Genomic DNA, 21,000 nt, shown 5'->3' with positions numbered 1-21,000 from the left:
CCAGGAAAGTGTACAGGTAAGGCTCCGCCTGTGCAGAGCACATACCCCTTAGCTAACTAGTGTCCTTTCCATTTGACATGTGCCCTTCTGCCCTGGCGACGTATGTCGCGCACCGCGGGGGGCATGCGTCGTCCGTCTTTTTTCGCGCGTCATTCCGTCCGTATGAGCCGACAACGCCGCCCACTTATTCACATTCAGCACATGCCCCTGGGAAGGTCTGTGCACGGTACTGCTACTATCCAACAGCCCATGGCTCAATTCCTAGGGCCCTGTATGGATAAGTTGGTCAGGCCGATACAGATCAGACAACAACATTTCAATAGAGTTGAAGTACTGTGTCTTAAGATGAACGACATGGCGATGCTACACTCCCACAAACTTCTAGTTCCACTACGGTCACTGATTTTAAAGCCCTGCATTGGTGTGAATATTTGTCAGAAGGAGCTTTTACTTTCCTAAAATCCATTATGTTATGCGAGTATGCTTGGAAGTGAGAAGAATCAGAAGGAAGCCCATAAAGAGCACACACAACGTACTAGGGAAAATAACTAGCTCTGGGAAGAGCATGAGTTTAAGCATGACCCACCCACTCTTCATTCAATCCCTAATAAAATATACACTCACCTAAAGGATTATTAGGAACACCATACTAATACTGTGTTTGACCCCCTTTCGCCTTCAGAACTGCCTTAATTCTACGTGGCATTGATTCAACAAGGTGCTGAAAGCATTCTTTAGAAATGTTGGCCCATATTGATAGGATAGCATCTTGCAGTTGATGGAGATTTGTGGGATGCACATCCAGGGCACGAAGCTCCCGTTCCACCACATCCCAAGGATGCTCTATTGGGTTGAGATCTGGTGACTGTGGGGGCCATTTCAGTGCAGTGAACTCATTGTCATGTTCAAGAAACCAATTTGAAATGACTTGAGCTTTGTGACATGGTGCATTATCCTGCTGGAAGTAGCCATCAGAGGATGGGTACATGGTGGTCATAAACGGATAGACATGGTCAGAAACAATGCTCAGGTAGGCTGTGGTATTTAAACAATGCCCAATTGGCACTAAGGGGCCTAAAGTGTGCCAAGAAAACATCCCCCACACCATTACACCACCACCACCAGCCAGTGCATAGTGGTAACAAGGCATGATGGATCCATGTTCCCATTCTGTTTACGCCAAATTCTGACTCTACCATCTGAATGTCTCAACAGAAATCGAGACTCATCAGACCAGGCAACATTCTTCCAGTCTTCAACTGTCCAATTTTGGTGAGCTTGTGCAAATTGTAGCCTCTTTTTCCTATTTGTAGTGGAGATGAGTGGTACCCGGTGGGATCTTCTGCTGTTGTAGCCCATCCACCTCAAGGTTGTGCGTGTTGTGGCTTCACAAATGCTTTGCTGCATACCTCGGTTGTAACAAGTGGTTATTTCAGTCAAAGTTGCTCTTCTATCAGCTTGAATCAGTCTGCCCATTCTTCTCTGACCTCTAGCATCAACAAGGCATTTTCGTCCACAGGACTGCCGCATTCTGGATGTTTTTCCCTTTTCACACCATTCTTTGTAAACCCTAGAAATGGTTGTGCGTGAAAATCCCAGTAACTGAGCAGATTGTGAAATACTCAGACCGGCCCGCCTGGCACCAACAACCATGCCACGCTCAAAATTGCTTAAATCACCTTTCTTTCCCATTCTGACATTCAGTTTGGAGTTCAGGAGATTGACCAGGACCACACCCCTAAATGCATTGAAGCAACTGCCATGTGATTGGTTGATTAGATAATTGCATTAATGAGAAATTGAACAGGTGTTCCTAATAATCCTTTAGGTGAGTGTACATTCACAACGCCTATACAATACAATCACAAGTGTAGTGAGTTGTTATACATTTCTAAGGCAAAGCTAATGTAGCAAACTGGGAGGAACCGATAGATGTACTCACTGTAAAGGAATTTTCAGCATTCTCACATACACTCCGCGAACCTTCCGTGGCAGAGGAGCCAGGGCCTGTGTGTGTGTGTGTGTTCCTTTCATAACTGTGCCTTGACTGGTTGGCGGCCTTAAGGAAAAAACACTAACGAACGCGCAGTAAAGAGAAAGCCATCGTCGTACAGCGGACGCTCAATTAAAATGGCGCTACAAATACTTGTGCTTTTTCATGCAGATTTCAGTATGCGACTGAAACGATGAACATCAAATCCAAGCTGTTTATCAAAAGCACAATAAGACGATCATCTGTAGGGTCAAAAGAATACTTAAGCAAATTAATAAATAGTGAGGGGACTTTAAATGGCAGGAATAAAACTTAAATTACAGACGGCCGTTGGTAAAATGATGGGGAGGAAGGACATCCATCACAATATAAGAAATATAGTTCAGAATGCAACAGCATCACCGGGAAACTTTGTGAAACCAGGCGACTATACTCTCTACGTCTTTCTCCTGGACTGTAAACATTTCCCTTCGTTTTTATTTTTCTTACAAAAATAAAAGTATTTTCATAATAAAATAAATGCTGTTCGCCAGACTTCAATTTCCCGACACGTTGATTTACAAAAGAAAACATTTTGAAATTATCCATAGAAAGAAAAAAAAAGTGTGACCTTCAGACAACGTGACCGAGAAGTACCAGCTATCTGCAACACGGTTAAGACAACTCTTTCATAGTGAATTTACAGTCAATCACAGCCAAAACATGCTCGCCCATTATGGACTAGCTAATACAAAGAGTTCAGATCCAATGGGTGAACTCAACAAACCCACTGTACCACCTCACTTTGTCTAACTCAAATCGGATCGACGTAGAAACCGTCACAAGAAAATGAAAGAGCTTGGCACAGAAAAAGCACAGCAGGCATGTCAGGTCAGCAACACAATACACACCCATATGCTATTTGGGTGGGTGACGACTGAATTTAGTTACCTGGAATTTAACTGAATAAATTCCCCGCTAAATCTTTTCCTCGTGAACCAACGGATCTCACTGCAATAGCCTGCTGTGCTGTGTTAGTTTACCAGTGATACAGCGGTTTAGCAGTCCGAAGTGTCGCGGCAGCAGACAACAGACATCACTACAAATCTCCATTATAGTGAGCTATGATTGTCAACTGGGTGGGGTAAAATGCGCTGTTATTTGGTTATAGTGTCCCCGTGACACGTGGTGTGTTACAGTACTTCAAAACAACTGCGAAAAACCTTTTAGACCTCTGAATGAACCACATTGCATTCAGAAATGCTTGTTAGTATGTGCAGGCCAAATATTACATTTGAAAATACAGTTGAAAACATTGAATGTTTGAAACACTGCCGTGGGGACTGGCAGGTGGCGTTGCAAATTGGCTCAGCAATGTCAGGGGTTTGTGTTAGACATAGTTACCATACTTTCTAATTTTGAATAAGATGTATGATGAGAAATACAACACTATGCAAGATGACACTCGATCTTCGACTCTCCTGAGCCGGCTGGGAGTTGCCTTAAGCGCAAACTGGACGAAATTTGAAGATGAGGGGGGAAGCATTTCATGTTCAAATTAATTATTTTGAGCAGTTGGTGAAAAAACGTCAGCTTCAGGTTTACCACGAGTAAAAAGCTGGTTTCCTCAAAACATGCAATAAAAATGTTTGACACTCAAAGCCCATGCTGTAGTAGGCTGTATTTCAACCATATATAGATACAGATATTCCAATAACTAGGGGTAAAGATTTCTGCGTTTTGTTCTGGAATAAGTTGGCAGTGACGATCAGTCAGAGTCAAGTGATGGCGAGGGAGACCACTAACAGAGACGCTGAAACACCCGCGTAGCCCAGGGGCTATTAACAAAAGCTGTGATTGGCTGCCCGGTCTCCATGGCGACCAAATGAAGGTGGTGGAGGTAAAAAATAAAAAATAAAAAGAAGAAAAATACAGGGTGAATGTAGTCAGAGAAGTGAGGCAGGATAAGGGGAACCGTTGTCAGAGACGGTGCGGACCGACTGGAGTGTTACGCCGCAAGGGGTGCTGTTGATTGGTTGACGTTTAAAAAAAAAAAATCTGTTGCCACTCTCATCAGCGGGCCAGAAGCACTGGGGACAGACCCACCGACCCTCCGGTCCCGCCCCTCTTCTCCAGGGCAACTCCCACGAGTGACTCCGATTGGCTCAGGTCTTGACCTCGCCACAGCTGCATTCGTGCTCGAGGGAGAGCTCCGCGTCAGACAGACCCACCTCCACAGCCAGGATGAGGGAGGTGTCGGAGTCGCTGCTCATCGGGGGCTGATGCTCGCCTGCGGGGAGAAAGACTGGTCAGGGCAGGCACAACATGGTGGACACCGTCAAAGAGGACAGAGATATAGGTACACCAGGGTGGAGCCAAAATGGTGGGTCATTTGCAGTAGCAGAGACAAGATGGGGACACTGGACCACCTCCAGTCCCAGAAGACCCAAGGGTAAGTGTCCAAACTTTTGACTGGTACTGTAACTGGTTTTACAGTGCTCTCCTAAATCAGAGGCTTTTTCACACCCAAGACACCAAGGTCCTCATTTACAAATCAAGCCTAAGAACATAATCTCTGAATAAACCATTCACAGTTCTTCAATAGTCAAAACAAGAGTTTTGTTAAAATTATCCACAGTCATGACCACACATAAGCACACGGCTAAGCACTGAAATGTTAATAACACTTTGAGAATAATGTTTGGAGGTTTTTTTATTCGTTTTTGTGAGTGAATCAATGCAGCAGTTAAAAAAAGCTACCTACTATGTATAATTTAATTTCACATTTTTCATGTTTGTCATTCATCAGACACTTATGTAGAGAAACTTCCAGAAGCGAGGGCAAAACAACAGATGTTTGTACCTTGTCAGGTCTGGGATTAGAAAGAGCAACCTTTTGCGAACCGGCCCATAGTTCTTCATCACTAGGATGTCTGCCGACCAAGTCAGTATATTTTCTACATTAATAAGTCATATAAAGTACAGTCTGTTGTTAAATTATTACCCTGTGTAAAAGCATTAATTGTCAAAACATTACAATACAATGAGATATCAAGTAGCAGTTGACTGATGAAAGATTTACCACACAGTGAATTTCAAGAGAGCCCATTGTTAAAGAGATAGGAAATGTTTTTAGAAAGAACCGAATGTAATGGTCATCTCATTATAGCAAAGCTTTTATTTAATCTCTGAAGAAAATTTAACAAATTGAGTAAGTTTTTTCTGCAACAGTCTGGTATTATATTCCCCACAAGCTTTAAAGGTATGATTCTGACCATATATGGCTAATTAGCGGAATTTCAAAATGAAAATAACCATGGTCATGCAAAAGCTCTGAGGCTAAGAATAATTGGTATTTATCCATGGTGATCTACTGAGAGGTGCGAGACTGTGCTGTAGGATTGCTTCATAAATCAATAGTGTTTGTGTGCATACGAACAGTGTAAATTCAGTTCCTAAGTAGAATATTATTTATTGCCATATTGATAAATGAGGCCCTGGGTGAGAACAAATACTTAGCTCAGGTTATTTACCTCAGGCAGTTGTCAGGCGCTAAAATTAGCCGTTTAGCACCACAACAAAAAACAACAACAACACAATGTAAATCTTTCGCAGCAAGTTAAAGATGCAGAAAGAACATTGTGAGTCTGATGTCAGGCTTGACAATCAGCACAATGGAACAGAACCACAGTTTCTATTTAGACAGAGCGACAAACAGAGGAAGACAGAAAGTGTTATGAATGCGGGCGGAAGGTTTTATAGACAAGAACTACTGAGACTTTCTCCATAGTTACACGTGGAGAAAAAAATAAAAATAAAGAAAAGACATACTGAGAAACTGTTAGACTCTAAATGTTTTCTGAAAAGGAAGTGACAGGAAATAGGGCCAGTGTCACCATGAAACCCCTCCCGACACCTATGGTTGGTGTGTCCAGTGACATAGATCCTCATGGCCTGACATTCCACAGTGGCCACTCCCCTCTACAGGGTAAAGAAGTAAAAAAATCCAGCGCTCACGCCAAATTAAATTAGCCACAAAATTCTCTTGTTAGATGTTGTTCGTTCTCTTAAATGAAAAGCCACGACTGCTTTTTAAATTGTTTAAAAAGTGACCATTACACAACCTACTTCATACCTCAAAAATATGTTGCCATTAGAATGCTGACCTGAATTAACACAGACAGGTAGTTAGCACAGCTAGCCTTTTGCTGGCTGAAGCTGAGGTAACTTTTTATTATTATGGACTCAGCTGCTTGTATTTCAACAGGAAAACATTACTTCTGTACCCTAGTTTTGCATGCATGCATGACAACAACAGTGTGCTGTGACGATCCATACTGACTTCAGTTGCCACACAGTACATCAGCGTTGTCTGGTGTGACCCAGCGTGAACAGGTCTGCTGAACGCCAATTCAAATTTGAAATGCTACGTTACAGTCCGAACACAGACCTACGATCAGTTGCGCCTCGTGGATCTTAGTGAACTGCAGGATCTATAAGAACGGCCAGAATCCAGATCTGGACAAATGTATCCCAGGAGCCGCTAATACACGCCCTGAGCTTTCCAGCTCCGGACCCAAAATGTCATTCCACTCCCGGGTTTATTTTACTGCCTGCGCTGCAGTAAGCTATCATGCTCATGACAGCCAGGCTACAGTGAGGCTAACACGAGGGACTTAAGATAAATAGGCCTAGCGCGGTAGCGCGCTGAGCCATATGATAAGGAATGACTCAGCCCTGTTGGGGCTCTGTGTTTTGCGCAACCTACAAATCACTCCCCCTGACGACGCACACATCCCTTCGGGGTGCCTGGCGGGGAAGCATGAAAATGTTCCGGGGTGTATCCAGGAAACCGGGGAGTTATTCTTGCTGTAGGGGTTGACGGCGATGCTAAAACCTGGCGTGTTGACCTCACGTTTAAAAAGGCCATTCATGAGCATCAGAAAGCAGGAGGGATAAAATTAAGATGAGCGCCTCATGGGACAATGACATCAGAAAGGGCTTGCAGCTGACGCTGTCAGTTGGAGTGTTTACCGGGTCTCTAAGGTAGAGGCCCCTTGGAAGCCCGAGATGTCGCCACCACGGCCACACCAACTTTGGCTGGAATTTCAGCGTATTGGGCAGAACAGGAAGTGGGTTGCGCCAGTGTACACGCACTCCCAGGCCACAGAAGTTCGTACTTATGCAAACATGGGCACACACACAGTGCCATGCGGAAACCAGCTGTTAGCGAACACGCTAACAAAATAAAAACCTTTGTTAACTTAGCAAGCCTTAAACGGAAGCCTTAAAACATCCCCTGACCCAACCATTGTATCTGGGTTACCTTGTGACAGTAAAAAAAAAACAGGAGCACTATTCCTGCTCTTGGGCTCTGCCTGGGGGGGGGGGGGGGTCTGGGGGGGACAAGCTGGATTCAGGGAACACTAAAGCAGGTGGCTGATGGCCTGGTTTTGGCCCTCGATTTGCAAAGCCTCGCCAGGCATCTCAAACGGCGCCCTATTTCCAAAGTAGTGCACTACATTCAATGAGAGGCCCCCTGTTAGGCCCGGCCACAAGTGCCCTTTTTACGCGGGGGAGGCCGTGACTGTGGCCGCGCACAGGTGGACCCGTGGAGCCGAGTGAGGAATTGGGACATCGTGCTCCGGTAGTGAGAGAATCTGCTCTGTGTTCTGGTGGAGACGGAGTGGGCCACGAGGTCCGTTTTATAAACAGCACACTTTCGTATCCCCCCGATAACTCTCCTGGCAGACAGCACAGACCTATAGGCACAGCTCTGTGATCCGGGCTGACGAAGTGCAGGGTAAAGGGCCGGACGCCAGTTAAATACGCTGGGATGGAACAAAACCATGCGGCATGATCTACAAGTCTCTGTTTGAAGTGTTTTGTCGGTGCCAAGGTTCCCGTGTGTGTGTGTGTGTGTGTGTGTGTGTGTGTGTTTGTATACTCACTGCTGGCGATGTGCCGGCTGTCCCCGGCCTGTGGCGGTGCATCGCGGGCGTCGTGGTAGACCGCTGGCTGGGCTCTCGTCTGTTCCATGTCCGCCAGGTCCAGAGCGACTGAGCTCTCCTCGGCCCCCACCGTGACGTCACTAGCCCCGGTGATGGGGTTGGTGGGCGGTCCGCCCGGGGACATCTCGTAGTCGGGGGGGATGTCGTCACCGCAGTCAAAGTTGGGCTGCGGCGGACAAATCAATCCGTTAGGTATGAAAACCAACACTCCCCGGGGAACGAAGAGAACTAGGCAGCTGAGGGTACAAGGGACCGAGGGGAAGAAGAAAAAAACGGAAAAGAAAACCTCCGTACAGGTATTCCCAGGGCTTTGAGGATGTTGATTTTGCACATGGGACAGGTCCGGTGGTCCAGAAGCCAAGGGTCCACACAGCTTTTGTGGAAAATGTGCCTGAAACGTAAGTCAAACACACAAAATGGAAGGAATTGGCCTGGATGATGTCACCCACTGCCAGGCTCCCTGATAACGTTCCGTAATGTTCCATCACTCATAACGCCCTCAGTTCGCGTTTTCCAAACTAGGGGCCGTGATCACATATCGGGTCTGATTTGAAAACGGGGAGGCGAGAGAAACAGGAAGTATAATGCACCGGACTACATAAAACCGGGTCTACACAAACAACCTCCAGAAGATGCCGCATTAAACAAATCAGATGTTGATAGATATGACTCTCAGGAAAACGTGTCAGAGCGGGCGGGACCAGGCAGTAAATCAGACGTGTTAACAAACCCGGGGTCCCACCCACTCTCTCAGTTACAGGACTCTCTCATTGCCTAACATCGCTCCCAACAGACCTACTGCGAAAAAGTGGTATCTATGACACATTCCCAATAACGTGCCAATTCGACCGCTCACCGAAGAGACGCTGAGAGAGCGGCCTTACCTGCACGGCAACACCCGAACCACGTCATTGGCCTTATAACCCTCGATGCACACAGCACAGTTGTCAAAGTCGGACTCGGTTTCCTAGAACACCAAACACACAGGAGACACTGTGGTTAATTTGCATCGCCTTGTTCCCATTTCCTGGAAGGTGAATGAAGGAGAGAAGGATCCAAGTCATGCAATGTGTATAGTTACAGTTAACACACACACACACACACACGTAAAAGGAGTCAATCATTATCATAGGGTTTACTGAGTTTCATTATCAAAACACAGTAGAGGTAAATTGTTCCCTCCAATTTAAAATCAATGTTAAAGAAGGTGATGACTCCGAACCAGCGATCAACATAATGTCGGTGCTTAACAAGTCCCCACTGATCTTGGGTTTGTCCTAAGCTGATCACCGGGCCACCAGGGACTGGGCCACCGGGACCAGGGACTGGGCCACCGGGACCAGGTCGAGGTAGTGGAACAAGAGCAGTTGTTTTGTGGTAAAACACCAATGGAAGCTTGGCATTAGAGGGTTAATACATAAATAATTTTCCCCAGAAAATACACAGAATAATTCCTAAGCCGTTTATTTTGTAGTATAAACCTGTATGGATCTAATCTGAGAGCGCGTGTGAGTGTTGCGGGCTGAAGTGCAATGCCCTGCCAGGACAGTGGTTTCCAACAACACTCCTGGAGCCCATGATGACACATTTTCTTATCAACGCTGGAAGAAAGCAAACAATTAAACTCACCAAGGGCCTGATGGTTAGCTGATTAGTTGAATCCAGTGTACTTTTGGGGAAATTTTAGGACCAGGGTGGGGAACCACTGGTGTAGCCTACTTATTGACCATAAAAGGGAGGGGAATAGAGAAGTGAAAACTGGGGAAGTTTGGGAGCAGATGTTTTCACTGTGATGATAACTTCATACATTGCAACACTTTCTGGCTGTCATGATTGTGAAGGCGGTGGATGAAAGTGTGTGTGTGTGTGTGTGTGTGTGTGTGTGTGTGTGTGGGTGTTTTACTATCCCAGCAGGGAACAACAATCCCAGCAAGGAAAATGTGATCATAAAAGTGTGAAGCTAGAGCTCAAGTCAGAGTAAGGCTGCCAAAACGGGGACTGTTACAGGAAAAAGGAAGGTCTGGTGAAAACATGGATGTTTAAAATCATTCCAATGGTTGGTCAACACTTGAAGGGGTCACACACACAAGGCATTCAGAACACCATCACAAAATAAACATTCATAACAAGTAACACGTCCGTACCATTCATAACAAGTAACACGTCCGTACCATTCATAACAAGTAACACGTCCGTACCATTCATAACAAGTACTGTAACATGGCCATATCATTAATAACAAGTACTGTAACATGGCCATATCATTAATAACAAGTACTGTAACATGGCCATATCATTAATAACAAGTACTGTAACATGGCCATATCATTAATAACAAGTAACATGGCCGTACCATTAATAACAAGTACTGTAACACGGCCGTATCACTCACAACAACCTTCGTAACACATGAACTCAACATGTCTAAAGAAAGGCCACTGAAGTATTCAGCCGGTCCTACCATGTCACCTTTCCTGATGGTTCGGACCTGCAGCTTACTGATGGCCTTCTTGGCTGCATCCCCAAGACGTCTCTGCGCATGGAAGATCAAAGAAGACAAGGATAGGGAAGATAAGCAACCAAACATGAAAACCCCAAAAGAGAACTACTACTTCTGGTATGTCCAGTAAATCCACTGCCTGGCCAGGACCAGTGATGGTGAGTGTACTCAGAGACACTGTCCTGTTTTAACATGGTAGGGTTACAGGTCAGCGTGACCCCGCCCTGACTGTGAATCCCTGCGTGCAGAGCGAAAGGTCTCTTGCTAAACATCACAATCTACGACTACACATTAAACGGAAAGTAGAAACTTTAGACCACAGCTGCTCCCCATCAAATCAAGGACAGGTGTTCTTTAACACCAACCCGAGGGAAGATTTGTGGTTTCGGGTGTGACGAGTTGCTGAAGTAGAGGAATTCTAGACAAACAAGGTAAACGACGATTACCAATGCCCCTCAACGACCCTGGGAGTCCGGCCTGGTGACGGAAACGGTCACAGACGTCAAAGCAACGTCAGGGTCAGCCACCACTAACGGTTGTGTCAGCAGAGGAACAGTGGTGGTCAATCAATGGTTTGGCGGTTCACAGGATTACCACCGGCTAACCCCCGCCGTCCGGCTAATTGACATTTTGGCCGAGGCGAGACCACACCACCAGTACAGAAGAAACACAACCGGCTTGGAAAAGGCGAATCCCGACAAATCACCTCAGGTACAGCAACTGCCTTACATACATCAAATATAAGTACAGTGGTCAAGCTGCTTGTGTACATTGTCATAATGACCATACAACACCTGGTTGCTAATCTTAACCTCTGTATACAGTATAGTTGTATATATACACTCTGTTTATGTCTCGGTGTCTGTCTGTATGCGCGTGCGTGCGTGTACAGTGAACAATACCTGGTTGCGGTCTCGTGCGTTAGCATATCTGAACCTCTGGATGTAGTAGAAGACCAGCCAGGCCAGGGAGATGATCATGAGGACAATGAAGGAGATGGAGACGAACACCACCGACGTCCTGCTCACGTACTTCTGAAGGTTCCTGGTTCCTATGGTGACGTGCATGGTCACCGTGACGTTGCGTTCCAGAAGGGCGGCAATCTCTCGGCCCTTGGGTTCCGGGATCATGACGGCCACTATATCCCCTGTGCCTGAACACAAATGTCACGGGTACTATTAGTTTTGGTTTTCTAGTTCCCAACAGTGAATTGAAGTTCAGTAATTGGTAATTATATGCCCCATTGAACTGGGGCTGTAGCACATTGAGCATAAATGCCACCCATGGGTTTGTTGGCGATAACCTGTTGATCTCATTCACCGAGTGTCACCATGTTGATCTCATTCATTTGTACTGGACTGTAAAGCCCTTTACGGAGGATAAGGACATCTGTGTATCACCGAATTGAGCTATAAATAACCGGCCAGTGTTCACAGACGACTGTCTGTGGAAGAGTTAGCATTCAGCAGCTAGCCCAGTGGGAGTTAACGCAGACAGACGTGGCGCAAGCGTTAACAAAACAACCCCCCCCCCCCCCCCGGCTCTTCGTGCCAGCGTCTTGGGGTCCGGCTCGGGAACGTACAACATATTACAGAGGAGGAATCATATTTGGTCACATTAGGTCTATGCACACAGAGTCTAATTGACAATTTGGCCAGGCACAGATGTTCTGATTGGTAATACCGAAGAACCAATCAGAGGCAAGCAGAGTATGACAACATATTCCTCTACCATGCAGTCTCTCTGTAAGGGGATATTATTTCACAGCGATTATCATTAGTTTACACAAGACAGTCAAGAGTACAAAACTGCTACCACCCAGGACTTAACACAAGAAAGTTGGAGATGTTTGTTTGGATGTTATCAATGTAGATAGTATTGACCCCCACAGTGGGTAAGTGTTCGCAAACTAATAGTAATCAAACAAGCCATGCTCAATTGTTTTGTTCCACTGGCAGAGAAATCTGTTGGTGAAAGTAGTAACAAGATGTTAATCAGTCAAGATTACAAAATGGCAAGTCACATTCAGAAACAACAGAACAAAACTTCAGAACCTTTAAGCAAGACAAGACTCATGAGTGACTCAACACACAGCTATGTTATTCCTTTCTTATCTGATCCAGTGAAGCAAAAACTCTGTGGCCTGTTGCCACTGTGGTGTCTGTGCGGAGCCACAAGAACACAGAAGCCCTAGGAAGTTTTGTTTCTCCAATCAGTCTACTGGTCATGTCTAAAGGAGAGGTACATTCACCCTGCTCCCAACGCAACTAACGTTGCCATCGCTAACCGGGCAGACTGCCAGCCAGAGGGCATTGTGGGATACCTTTGGCACCAGACTGAAGTCTGACAGTGACCAAGGCCATTATATCAATCTCCTCTGGTGTAAACCTGCTATAGAGTGGGAGAGGAAAAAGAGAGGAGACAGAGGAGAAGAAAGAGAAAAGGGCTACCCCTAGCAGTTGGCAACATCACTTTATCACTGCAGAAGAGACACGGACAGGGTGGGAATTTTTACTGAATTGGCTGAAAACTCTGAAATCCATGAAAGACACAGAGCAAGGCATCCAATAACAGGCGGGTCAGTCAGCACACCCAATAACATATCTCTGGGTGAAAACAACAACGGACATGAATCTACAGACAGATGTACAGTACATACATACAGTAAGGAACGTGGGAATAAAAGCGTAGCTGCGGTGTGAGCGGTGTGCTGGTTTCCCTTGACAGAGTTGCATGACTCACGTCTGTACGGGTCTAGCTGACCGTAAGACGAGGTAAAAAACAAAGAAGCTTTAGGGAGTGCGGTCAGAAGAGAGCGAGAGACAAGAAAAGAAGAGGGAATAACACTCATTGCCTCAGTTCTCCCGGTTGGTCGCCATGGTGCCCAGTTTCAGATGGGCACGCAGACTTAGTCTCCCGACGTCTAATGACGCTTCCGGGGGGACTATATATAACCCTGGGTGGGGCGGGGGGGGGGGTGCTGACGCACAGCCGGATCCCCATAGAAACCACACTCCTCATCCGCAAAAGGGCGCACAGCTTTATTTTGCTATGCTCTCATGAATCTCAATGAGTGACGAGGTGGTCCAGTGATACTTAAAGCCACAAGTTAATGCAGGGGGAAAAGTGAGCAGGTCAATAGATAATGCTAATCTTCCCTGGCCAGTCTCTTAGTCAGGCTCTACAACCTTCATTGATCAAGCATTTACAAAGGCCGGCAAAAGACCGAAACTGATACTGGCAAAGTGAGTTTAGGCTGTCGGTACCAGTGCCCATGACATTCCAATAAGACTGAAAAGCGCTGGAGCCAAAGCGTCGGCAGAGATGTGGACTGACTCAAGTCCTCGCCAGTGTCTGTGTTTTGCCAGCCTTTATGTTCATGTAAACTGCACTGTCATTTACTGGAACTGCGGACTGGTGGAGAAAGCACATTCAAAACAACCTCTGCATCATCCTGACAGCTCTTTGCTTGATGCCACAAAAAAAACCTAAAAAATGCCTCCCATCGTCCGGCGAGCGTCAGCTGAAAAGTTCCAGAGCGCTCGGGCTGCAATACAGAAGCGGCCCAGCCGCAGCCGAGACGCGGAAGACGGTCGGAGATGGAATGACAAAGGTTTTGGTCTTTGGGTAAAGCCTAGGGGGTGAGTCTTTAGCAGAAACACACCAGGTTAGTCGAACCCAAGCATAATGCATGGAAGGACCAACACCGCTGGGAGATTAAGCAGGTAGGATACACCTACAGCAGTGTAATGTGACCAAGGAATTGACACTCTCACACGTGTGCTAACACACAATTTGTTGAACGTTCATGATTAGCGACGAGCGGCGCTGCCAAACAGTACAACAGCTGCACCACGATCGTGTCAACAGGTGATTTCAGAACACGTCTATGTCAGAGCTCCTGTTAACAGTCTCAATCGCCGTCAGGATAATAAGACTGCGTGTGCTCAGTAAATTGATACCACGGCTAATGCTACCATGGCACTAGCCGTGATATCAACGAATCGTGATCGCGCTAAAGCCTTTTTGCCTCTCGTACCCCTCAACTGTTACGCTTGATAACCTGTTTTGACAAAAAATTTGAGGACACAGTCCAACATGGACGCCCAATGATTAAGAGCAAAACACATCACAGTTTCTTCTCCTTAAAGACCTTACGATGACCTGTGACGATGACCTGTGACGATGACCTGGGACAAGGGAAAAGTTGTAAAGAGGACTTTGGTCTGTAAAAGCTTTCAAACTGACCTTGTTTCAACTGTTGAGATCTTAAGTAGGTAAAGCAGAGATGAGGTTAAGGTTTTAGCAATTTTGACCATCTGGGTGGGCTTTGGAATTACAAAGCCTGGTCCCAGATCTGTGATGTCTAGCCAGCTCATTTGGTCATTGGCATGTCCATAACCATGGGAGTTAGTAACTCTAAGTCGCCCTAGATAAAAGTGCCTACTAAATAACTCAAATGTAAATGTAAAATGAGCCAGAATAGAAAGATTTGGTACCAGATTAGAAATTACAACCAGTATTAAAGGGAAATTGCATTGCTGTTCTACTTAACTATATATGTTCGTTAAAATTGTATTAACATATCATGCCATCAAAATTGTGAATTTACTCAAACGAAACAATTTTTTTTTTCGTTTTTTGGATCAGACTGCAGGCTCAAATCGACAGATGGTGTCATTTTGCAACAATACTGCCGTATAATTTTGTGCATAATTATGTCGGACAGACCTCCAATCCCTCATTGTTATGTAATGTCTAACCAGTATCTAGCAGTGGAATTTCCCTCCAAGGATACAGAAACTTCCAAAGACAGTCCACAAGGGGAATCATATCACCTATAAATGGATGCACTCATTTCCCCCCCTAAAGCCACCATCAACAAGTAGAATATTCCATTTCAAAATGAACCCAATACACGCCACCGGAAAGAGGGGATGCAGCATGTTACCTTGAGCATGCTTATGGGGCCTCTCCCTTCGGTTCAATCTTTGTGAGACATTAACCAACAGTTAATGAGGGCAAATGGACCGAAATAGCTTCTCCTAAAAAAAGGCTGTGTGTAAAATCGACCAATGGCGCGACAGACGTGGAACTAGACCTAAAGCCCTCCGCCCCGCTGAGACCCTTGGAGAGGACGGTGCTGTAGGCAGCCAGGGAGAACAGAGAGCGAGTCAGACGTCAATTTAGGGGGGAGGGCGCTAACCTGTTAAGCGCAGAGCACTGGCTTTTGCTAGCAGCCTTGAGGGCTGCAGGGCCTGCAGAGTACTGGAAAAACATTCTGTGGTTTGCATGGAGTTAAACGGACAAACGCTTGTGCAATGTGGATGTGTTAGCCCAGCCAACTGAATGGTTTACTAAAACATGAAATAATTAATGAATGTAGCCCCCCCACTGTTAGTACAGTCAAGATGGCCGACAAAATAACTGCCTGAGAATAAATAGGTTGACACAAGCATCTATAGCCACTAAGTAATAACTAAGTTAGACAAATTTGTAAGATTAGTCTTAACATTTTATTTGAAACATTAACCACGCGGCCAACCTTAAAAATCAATCGGCTCACAAACTGGATTTGAGTCTGTGACATCTGACTTTGGGCCTGCAGAATACTGTTTCTGGCTAAAGCAGCCAGGGACTAACAAAAAAAAAAAGTCTAGGGAGGAAAAAAATAATTTAAAGGTCTGAATGAGGGAGTGACTCTCATCATCCGGTAATCTAATTACACATTCAAATTCTCAGAAATGTTCTTCCACATGCTCGTTGCTCTCCACATTAAAACCAGACTGAAAACGTCAAGTCGTTACGCAAAGATAAACCCTGATAGGATTCATGTGTCCCATCCACACAGACCTCAGTGTTTTCAGAAAGAAAGGGCCCTGTATCTTTTCCTTGTCACAGCTGGGGCGAGGATTAAGAGGCGAGAGGGCGAGCGAAAAGAGGAAGCAGAGAAGAGATTCTTGTCTGTGGTGTCACCGGTTAACAAGGACCTCATCCACTGGTTTACAGAGATGACCGTTTTACCTTCCTTCATCTCTATCCATCGCTTTCCCGTCACCAAAACCCACTTCTGACATGAATCCCTCTCGCAGTCCTCCCCTCTCTCTCCCTCTGCTTACCAATCTAATTTTCTCTTCTCATCTCTCTCTTCAACTGTGTCCCCCCCTCTTTACACCAGAGGGATTTGGTAAATCCCAAATAAACCACTCCGTTCTCCACTCCACACTCCGCCTTCCATTTGACTGTTCACACGCTCAAGTCGCTAGCGAAGTGGAATCCCATAAGGCACTGCATTCTTTTTGAGCTTGCGCACAAAACAATGGACAAGCGTGCTTAAAAATGTGCCACCAGCATTTATGTACATCTGATATGTCCTCCGTTTAATGTTTAATTGTCTACAACGACAGGCCGAATATGTAAATTAGAAATGACATGCTGGCTTTATTAAGCAACAGCGGACGACAAGCTGCATCGTTCAAATCAAGGCCAGGTCTCAAGGTTCACACCTTTATTAAACCCCTAGCCATGGATGTCACCCTCTGAGTTTCATCAGCAACGGCTGACCACGGAGGGCAGTCCATTCAAGCATGTAGGGGATGTCGGTTTGAGACTCATAGACTACATCAGGCTCGCCCCCCCCACCCCCAACCTCCGTAACCAAAGGTACACCCTGCTGACGGTCTGGCATTTTAGTTGGTACTGACTGTATTGTAACATTAAAAGCAGTTATATTCACAGGTCAGTACGCTGTGGATATTAACATCCCCCCTACATCTCCCTTTGTCTGTCTGACTGCCCGTCTGTCTGTCTGGAATTTGGACTCGTGGATGGAGGCAGGCATGCAAGCCCAGACACATTCTCTCTTGTTGTATATGTTCCACAGGTACCCAAGGGGGGCGCCTCTTAGCGGGTAGGAGGGGGCGGTCTGTCAAGCATGGACGGCCACAATGGGGTGTCTCGTCTCCTTTCATTACTTCCCCGTTAGGAGCCAGAAGGCTGGCCCCCCTAATGGCTTCCCTCTGCGGGGGGGTGACATTTGGGGAGATGACGCACACAATACACTGTCATGGGCCTGCCAGAGAATTCAAACCAAGGAGTTTACAGGAATGCCCCCCCCCCCCCCCCCCCCCCTCGGTGACCCCCTGTCGCCTGCTGACCTCGGGTGCCCTCACAGACGGTGCTGCGCAGTGACAGAGGCGCATGGGCGCTGCAGGCAGACGTGCTGACAGGGCGATGGGGCAGGCGCGGAGGTCGACGGAAGACGCCACGGCACACCAGCCCAGTGGGGGAGACGGTGGCGGGGATCGTTTTTTTTTGTTAGTTTTTTCCGGTCCAGTTCCGCGATGAGTCCCAGTCGACCCAGAATGGAGCGGAGATCTGCTCAGACGCATTTGGGGCAACTACGAGTGCTTCCTCTTTCCTGTCAGTCGTGAGAGCAGACTAGATGTCGTGAAAAGGAATGTGAAGAGAGGCTATACGGACGATAAACGGGTAAGGTGAGAAAAAGGTGAGAGGGCAGAGACAGAGAGCAGCGATATACATAAACCAAAACGTACAGAGCAAACTGGAATGCTACTTTGCCCTACACAGAGAGTACAAAGTGGCAGAATACCAGACCACAGCGACTGACCCCTTATGAACTCAGTAGTTCACCACAACCTAGGAGACGGTGACCACACAGTTTAGGAAACCACTAGCAAACTCTCAAATGCCGACCCAACACAGAGACGAAAGACTTTCACGGTGGAATATCTGCAAGCCAGTTCCCTCCCGTTGTCTCAGGAAGCCTTTTGCCTTGAGTGCTGGACCCAGGCCAAACGGCTACACCTCAATGAGTGGGGACAACATGTCCAACTGGTTCCAGCGCCCGCTGGATGCGTTTTGGGGGAACGACTGACTCATACGTTCCGACGGAGAGACTCCCACAGCTGGTTCGTCTTAAACCTGTCCAGCCACCGTTAAAAGCTGCGTTGCTCTCATAAAAAAAAAAAAGAGGGAAAAAAAGAAATGAGTAGTACGAGGAAACGTTGTCATCGCAACCACCGCTTTATGTTGACTAGACATTATCATAGATTACAAATTCACTGTGGAGTTTGAATTGGTCAGTTTGTCTGCCTGGCAGTTCATCTACTCCATTAAAACAGTCTATGTGCTGTCTTTTAACAAAACGCACGCGCACGCACGCGCACGCACGCACACGCACGCGCACGCACGCGCACAACTGCAGTGTCAATCTCTTGCCAAGTACGGCTCCAGATTTACAACCCAAAAATGGAAATACACTTGGGAGGAAATATGAACTGTGCTAAATCCTTCTTGCATGAACATTTATACGTCCACCTAAACCTAACCTCATTCCTCTCTCCTCTCCAGCTCTTTGTCCTTGGTTTTGTCAAGAAAGGCTCAGGGGCAGAGGGGGGCGAGATAGGCTCTAAAATGTCTCTTTAAGTCTTAAGTCGGTTAAGTCTTCCTCATTTCTTTCTGTTGGCTCTGTTGGCGTGAACGTACAAAAAGTGCGAAAACAATAGCTGGAAGCCTGTCACTGGGCTGGCTCCTACCTGGTCGGACGTCAGGCCAGATGAAATCTGCTGTCTGCCATGACGAGACAGCTAAGGAGGAGCCTGTGACAGACATCACAGGAGAGTTCTAGACGGCGTCAGAACCCCAGCCTGGGTCTGTGCCGGCACCATGACAACACCGGAACACAGTTCATAATCAGCAGAGAACTGACAACACACCGCCGGCAAGAACTTGATATGCATTAAATGTAAGACAGCTCGTGTAGAGAAATGTCTGAGCCAGGTGGATTATCTGCTCATTGGTCTGTGCACTGTCCGGTCAGGGGAGGCTTGTATTAATATTATTTAGAAGCTGGGTGGAGTCGATGCAGCATGACATCCCTGTGTGAGAAATAAATAAATGTATAAATAAATATAAATATGCAGGCCTCCATTCTAGAACTCAGTTGTGGAGAAAAATAGATCATTTGTTTCTTGCTCTCCGCTGCGGTTCATTAATAAATCTTCACACGCCAGGGAACATTGACAATGAGTTTACCAAATTATAGTGAGATGTTAATCAGCTAACCAAACAAGCTGGAGAGAGAAGGACACAATGGGGTCTAGAGGAGTCTATTGTGCCTCTGTAAAAAGGGTTCAGTAATTTAACGTTTTATTGTAATTGCAAAACAGATGGCGCACAATTTCCTGTGTGGTGTATTTACCCAGAGTGCATAAGTGAACGTTGGGAAAAGATCTCAGTTCCTTTCTTAGCAGAGCAACACGTTAGTGAAGAGATGAGTCCTCATGGAAAGGCAATGAGAGTCTGCTTTTTGATCTCCCCAGAGTTAACTTTAAAGAAGACTGGGATTGTATCTTTTAAAAGGGACTTTGTGTGAGAACAACCAAAACAGCTTAGTCCTGACACAAAAGCCTTGTCAGTCATCAGAATGGTGTACTGCCTAAAAAAATTGCCATAACAAAACCTTAACAGGTACAGTACGACTGTCACCGAGTCATAACGGCGATACATAGTACATGTGACACACCGCAGCCCATAAAATTAATACAGCGTATCACAGTAATGACAGGCTGTTTATACATTTTCCTCCCGAAAGTCAACTTACCTTGATGGGGCATTGTAATTGTTTCGTTCACATTACTGGACCCCACGTTGTATATAATGACAGCGGATGCATTGTGAAATGCAGCTAAGTTGCGAATTTTGTCTCTGAATGTACAATTCCCTGCAGCTATCAACGCCACCCAGGTACTATTTTGAGGAGGTAGAGGATATTTAGTGTCTGGGTCGCAAGCCTGTCTCTCTCGCAAGTGCGAAGGCATCAACACTTGTCCTTTTGCTTCTTTCTTTGGGGAGTGCTCGCCATACCGTCCACACTCGGTCTTTTCGGTTTTGATTTCTGAAGTAACGGGATCCAGATAGGTTATGTTGACAAACGCTGTGTACCATTCTTCTTTCTCTGCCACTGTAAAGTCCAGACACAGCAAATGAACGAAGCAAAAAGATAGCAGCCATGTTGAGAGAGCAAGACTGCGGCAGGCTTGGATGAGGGACACTGCCATGTTCAGTCCGAGGATATGGCAAGGTGCGAGTGTTTCCCTCGCCACCAAAGGTGCACCAAGCCTATAAGCTGCCCCCCCCCCCCCCCCCGGTAGCTTCCTCCTCTTTCCAAGCTCGAAGACTATACGACTTTGGGCTACAAAGTAAAGTTGAAATGCAAAAGAAAAGTTACGTTGTAAAAACAACCGGTTAACGTTAGTCTCTGTTTCAGATCAACCAGAATTCCAGGTTGTTGACACAAATGTTTTCAAAGAGTTGCTTGCAGCCGTGCTCCACCATACCCACGTCTTCAACAGTACCTCAACTGGCCAGCAATGTTGTCGTCTGTCAGCTGTGCGCGCCGTGCAAGCTTTACGTATGACATGGGCGGGGATAACGAATACAGTCGAAGAAAGTCGAACCTGTCGCTCATTATAAGGGCTGTTGTTTTCCTATAA

General features: G+C 46.2%; 1 protein-coding gene across 2 annotated transcripts; it reads right to left on the bottom strand.

Annotated features, from left to right (window-relative positions):
• Positions 1–4,012: 4,012 nt before the first annotated feature.
• rnf150a (ring finger protein 150a) lies at positions 4,013–20,774 on the bottom strand. 2 transcript variants are annotated; one of them, XM_020043606.3, is made up of 7 exons: positions 20,109–20,774; positions 11,386–11,636; positions 10,445–10,531; positions 8,868–8,950; positions 8,278–8,374; positions 7,924–8,149; positions 4,013–4,262 (listed from the first exon to the last, which is right to left on the bottom strand). In XM_020043606.3, the coding sequence occupies exons 1-7, from the start codon at positions 20,563–20,565 to the stop codon at positions 4,138–4,140; spliced, it is 1,326 nt and encodes a 441-aa protein (XP_019899165.1). In that variant the 5' UTR covers positions 20,566–20,774; the 3' UTR covers positions 4,013–4,137. The 2 variants fall into 2 exon arrangements, with proteins under 2 accessions (XP_019899165.1, XP_010886633.1); XM_010888331.4 differs by having other exon boundaries at positions 10,445–10,516; positions 20,109–20,650.
• Between the last annotated feature and the right edge of the window lie 226 nt (positions 20,775–21,000).

The sequence above is a fragment of the Esox lucius genome, chromosome 25 (assembly GCF_011004845.1).
Source record: "Esox lucius isolate fEsoLuc1 chromosome 25, fEsoLuc1.pri, whole genome shotgun sequence".
NCBI lineage: Eukaryota > Metazoa > Chordata > Actinopteri > Esociformes > Esocidae > Esox > Esox lucius.
Note: the sequence above shows the minus strand (reverse complement) of the source record. Positions and strands in the feature narration are given on the sequence as shown.